At 32.8% G+C, this 5,511-nt stretch overlaps 1 protein-coding gene across 1 annotated transcript; it reads left to right on the forward strand.

Moving 5' to 3' along the window:
* The first annotated feature begins 220 nt into the window (after nucleotides 1-220).
* On the forward strand, nucleotides 221-1,249 carry LOC109241263. The gene has a single exon (XM_019407986.1). It carries the CDS (start codon nucleotides 340-342, stop codon nucleotides 1,096-1,098), a length of 759 nt encoding a protein of 252 aa, XP_019263531.1. The 5' UTR covers nucleotides 221-339; the 3' UTR covers nucleotides 1,099-1,249.
* Nucleotides 1,250-5,511: the final 4,262 nt, after the last annotated feature.

A 5,511-nucleotide genomic window follows, 5' to 3' on the forward strand; every position in this document is an offset into this window, starting at 1 on the left:
GAGTTTGTTATCTTTTTGTTAACTCAAACATATTTTAGTAATATTTATATGATTTTCTAAAATATTATACTCACTAATAAGTATTACATACACAGCGCGCATATCAAGACACCAGTAATATAAAATTCACTGCACTATTGTGTATATAATTAATTTATATCTCCTCTCTTCAGAGTCATCAATCTTGTTACACAACACATTCCCTTTAAATATTTCCAACAATTGCGAATGACCATTAGTCAACCTCTCCAACAAATCCAAATAAAACTCATGTCCCCTCCCAATTATTCTTCATGGTTACTTAGGGTGAAGCTTTCATTCTGAAATCAAAAATTCAGAATGGAAGCTTTTAGAGTTTCTTCAAACCCATCCTACGAAATGCTGCCAACCTCAATCCAAACTTCACCCCCTTCAGAATCAAGAAACTCTTCAGATTTCGACAGAGAATTAGAGAACCTAAATGCTGCTCAAAAAATTGGATCTTTGTTCTTTGGTTTCGGGGTAATGATCATTCTTTTGATTGGAATTTTCGCAATCATTGGTTTTGGTATGACAAGGTCAGCTAATTACATGAACAATCAAATCATAGAAAAACATGGTATTGATTTTGATTCCATGATCATATACAACTTACAAACCTCATCCAATTCCACAATAACTGCTGGATGCAATGTAACATTTAACGTGACAAACAAGAGAGATGTTGAATATTTCTATGACAAGGGGATGATATGGGTCTTTTTCGACGAGAAAGTTCTATGGACATTACCTACGAGAGAATTTTACCAAGCAGTTAGCGAAACGACATTGTTGAACGTATCAGCAGCCCCTGCGAAAATGGAGACAGACATATACGTGCCGCGAGCACTCGTTAGCAGCCAGAAATTGCATCAATCGGAGATGTTCAAGATTAGATTTGACATATTTTATCGTGGAGGAGTTGGACATAATGGGTTCAATTTGGGAGGATTGAAGTATTTTTGCGATGTTAATATGACTTTTCCTGATCAAAATACACTTGTGAGTGGACCAAAAAAATGTGTTGGGAGATTTGAGGATTTCTCTACTTGTTCTTCTTTATTCTTTTGTAGTCCATAAAATCGTACATTCTTGATCATTTTACCTTTTGACAGTTAGCTAGTATATCTTTCTCAATGTGTTGTTATCGTTTTTGGTTATTGATAGCGGTAGCAATGGATCTGTACCTTTTTACGTCCATTGTCGTTTGCATTAGAAAACCTTTTGGTTGTCTTGTGTGTTCGTTCCTATTTTATTTCGTTTTTTTTTTTTTTTTTTTTTTTTTTTTTTTTTGCAAGTATGTCAATAGGGTTATTAAATAATATTAGATATTTTTTCTTCAAATGTGAGAAAAATGATTTTGTGTTAACGAATATATTTGGATATACATAAACAAAATAAGTGTTACCAAGATTTATTTTCTTGGCTGAAATGCTCTTCATTTTGTCGGAGTAGTTTATTTGTCTATTCCTTCTACGTTTTTGTTGGTACAACACGACCAACCAATTACCCTAAAGCTGTCTTTGGAAAATTGCGATCGTTAATGATAACGATCGTTAATGATAACATCGTTAAGTATTTCAAAAATCATTTATAGCAACTCAACAAGTTAGAAGATCAAGGCCATTGCTGAAAAAGAAAACAGTGTAAAACAACTAATATGGAAGGTTTAGCGACTATAAAGACAAAAAGTTATACCTTAAAATTGATAACGACAACCCGCCAATAATATTCGATGACTTATTAATAATTTATTCTATAAAAACGAAAAAAAATCAACTAAAATTGCTATTTTTTAATAAATAAAAATAATGGATATTCAAAATCTTTAAGGTTCTTAATTATTGTTATTTCTTTAATATTTCAATGAGTAAAATGGCATATATTTGAAGTCTTGTAAAATTGTATTCAGAATTTTCAAAAAGTATTTGCTTGAACTATTTTTGCAAGAAAAGAAAAAGTTGATTTTGTTGGAGATCTACTTAAAAATACAATGACACTTACTTTATTATGATATCAGAGCAGATTGAGAATTTGGGTTCGAATCTTACTACCACGTATTATCGAGAAAAATTACACGTTTGAGTCATCAAAAAGAAATAAGTATGCACATGAGGGGCATGTTGAAGATACAACTAAATAAATAAAAAATATGCTTTCTCTAACAGCTTAAGTTTTTACATAAGATGGTTACATATTTCAATCTCCGCTTTTAATTCCACTCTCCCAAGATTACTCGATCTAAGCATGGTGTGGTTTAACTGAATCTCAAGTATGCTCTTAATTCTATGTGTTTGGCTGGTTTGCCTATTGAGCCTACTTGTTTTAGCTTGTAGTTAATGATGTTAGATGGTGGAGTGCTTGTTTACACCTAAAAAGGAACAGTAGAATTTGTATATGTGGTTTACTCTGTTTTAAAAGGCAGAATTGGGACTCGCTCGGGGCTCGCCCCGGGGCGGAGCACTCGTAAAACGCCCCTGGGCTTATGTGCGGGGCTTAGTTCTGTGAGACTTACGCCTCAGCCATTGGGGCTTACGCCCCGGACACGCCCAACGCCCAGCGTACTGGGCTCGCCTAATAGAACTTTATACAATTGTATGTCACTAACCTTGTAAATCCTCAAATTTTCTTAATAAATCGTTGACTATTCAAAATTACTTTTTTTCTAATTATAAATCATTAAGTTGAGAGTAATTTATGTCATAATTAAAGTAAAAATTATTGCACGTTATCCACTAAGACTGCTATGATAATTAATTTTAAATAAATCTTTCATTTAAAAAGTATTTATTTATTAACTTTATATCTTTACTATATAATAGTTCATAATTTTTTTATAATTATTTTTCTAAACATTATTTTTTTTTATGTCTATGAGATACAATACTTATTAAAAATAGCTCAATATTAGCTAGTAACTATTTACAAATAATTAATTGTCATGGTATTGTATGGTGAATTATGTGTCACTTTATGAACTTGTTGAAACTTAAAAATGAACGATGCTTGAGAATCATATTTAAATTGTGAATTATGTTTTTATATAAACTCTCTATCAAATACAAAGCATATTAAATAAAAGAAGTATTTTAAGAAAAATATCAAATTATAATATCGAAATTCTTTCAAGATTCATTACTCCTTAAGAGATACATATAAGATTAAGTTTGTATCGAATACATTACTTTTAATGTTTGAGCTGTAACGACGTTGCAGCTAATTTACATATTATGATATATATCATACTTTTCGTATTATTCATAGTTGAATTATAATTATAAATAGATTATTTGTTATAATTTTGTGATTTTAATGTAATTTTTATAATTATTTTTTATTTTATACTATCTTAAAATTCTTGAAATTAGTAAAATTTAAAGATCCGTGGGACTTACGCTCCATGTCTCAGGGCTTACGCCTCGCCTCGTCAGAGGTAAAACGCCTCGCCTCACGCCCCCGCCTTTTAAAACATTGGTCGTTTATAGACACATAGATAAGTTGATCTGAGTAATAAATTAACGAAGAATAAAGGAATAAAATAAAGATAATTTAGGAAAGAACAAGTCTGAAATTCAGATTGATCCCCTAAGATCAAAAATAATTGTAAAGTTTCAATATTAGCCTTGTATAAAACTTATGAAAATGATGAAAGAGAGATAGCTTTTGTGATTCTAGTATTTCGTGTCCTAATAATGAGTACAAATATTACTATTTATAGTTAAATCAAATGAGATAAGATCTCAAAATCACGCCTTCTTAAAGATGAATAAAAACTCCTCTTGATGGCTGCATAAGGTTGGGAATAACTATTGTGATTTTCTGTGATGACTACTTCTCTAATGTTATTCTTTTCAACCGGTACTTTACTTTAAAATTCTCTTTTTCGATTCTTATATTTTCGAGTGAATAATGTCTTACCTCTGCTCAATAAACTCCCATACGCTTATCCATAAAAAATGCAATTGGTATTACGTCAATCTCACGGGACGAGACAAACTCAAAATGAAGGAAGCTTTCGCAGTTTGGCCTTAAGGTAAAACAAGAATTGAATTACAAATAATCATTGATCTATAAGCGCAAAGAAACTCGGAGATAGAGGTGGCAAATGGACGGGTTGAGTTGGATATTGTGAGTACATGATTTTTGTCCGACTAAAAATACTCCTATAAAAAAAAATAGGGTTTCTAAATTATTTTTAGTTTTATAGTAGGATTTTTGTAGGATTTTCTTAATTAATTGTTGGTATTTTTGTGCACATTTAATATCTTTAAAATCATGAAAAATACCACAAAAATGTCAAAAATTTCGTGCATTGCATTTTAGGTTTTGTGTTTATATTTTAGGAGTAAATTGTTAATCAACTGTTTTATTAAATAAAAATCACAAAAAAATACTGTTCATTTTTTACATTTTTAGTTTCTAGTTTTAAATTAGTAAGTTCCTCCATTAGTTTTAAAGTGAATTAATTGTTCAAATATCTGAAATAGTTAATTAGGTTTATTTCATAATTTAGATTTGATTTAGGATCTAATCTAGGTTTTTAAATTAATTAACTTAGGATTTAAAATAAAAAGAGAGAAGAAAATACAAAGAAGAGGAATTAAAGAAATGTGTTAAAACTGGGCCAAAGCTTAAAATGGCCCAAAAAAATTGCCCAAATCCGCCAAAATTTAGCCCAAACCCTTAGAGATCCGACCCAGTTCCTCTTAAATACCAAACAACGTCGTTTGGCTAGCATTTGATCTGAGCCGTTCAACTTCTTTAATCCTACGGCTAAGAACTGGCCTCTCCACCCCTTAAAACTGTCCGAACCCCACCCCTCCCAAAACCCTAAAGACCCCCTCATTCAGTCTCTCATCTCCCTCACTCTAACTAACCCTAACCGCCCCCAAACCCTTCACCGTCTCCGTCGTCCTCCGCCGCCCGAAAATCGCCTCGCGGCGGTGGACCACCTCCAATCCCACCCAAATTCACACCAGACAACCACCGTAATCTCCTCATCACATATCTACCATCTATTTCCCCTAATTTCCCTCGGGTAAAAAGGAGGTGTGACAGCTCTGGCGACTCTCCTGAGGAAAAGAACCCAGAACTTTTGGTTCAGGGTTCAGAATTCGAGCTTAGAATAACTATTATAGTTGGCTTTTATCTATTATCTGATTTTTATATGTTTGAGCCTAACGTGCCAAATGTCGTTTTTTACCGATTTGATATTGTTTTAACTGTAAATAAAAACTGTTACGAAACCATCTTCTCTCTGAGTCTTCTATATCTTCTGGGAGGAGTGCGCTTCGCGTGGCTTCTTTTCTTTTAAAGTCATATCCCAATTTTAGAACGAGGTTCGGACAAGTTGCAAAGCCGGTGAAACTTCTGTATTCCCGATGCGCTGCCCCCCCTCGGCTCGAGCTGTCCGCTCGGGTAAGCCAAGTCAAGAACAATACACCCAGGTTTTAAATTTAGAATAATGTAGCCTCATTCCGGATCCCTAGTAGG

The sequence above is a fragment of the Nicotiana attenuata genome, unplaced genomic scaffold (assembly GCF_001879085.1).
Source record: "Nicotiana attenuata strain UT unplaced genomic scaffold, NIATTr2, whole genome shotgun sequence".
Taxonomy (NCBI): domain Eukaryota; kingdom Viridiplantae; phylum Streptophyta; class Magnoliopsida; order Solanales; family Solanaceae; genus Nicotiana; species Nicotiana attenuata.

Bases quoted from the DNA above. Each gene is read 5' to 3' on its own strand.
- LOC109241263 (XM_019407986.1), top strand. From the start codon at position 340: ATGGAAGCTTTTAGAGTTTCTTCAAACCCATCCTACGAAATGCTGCCA.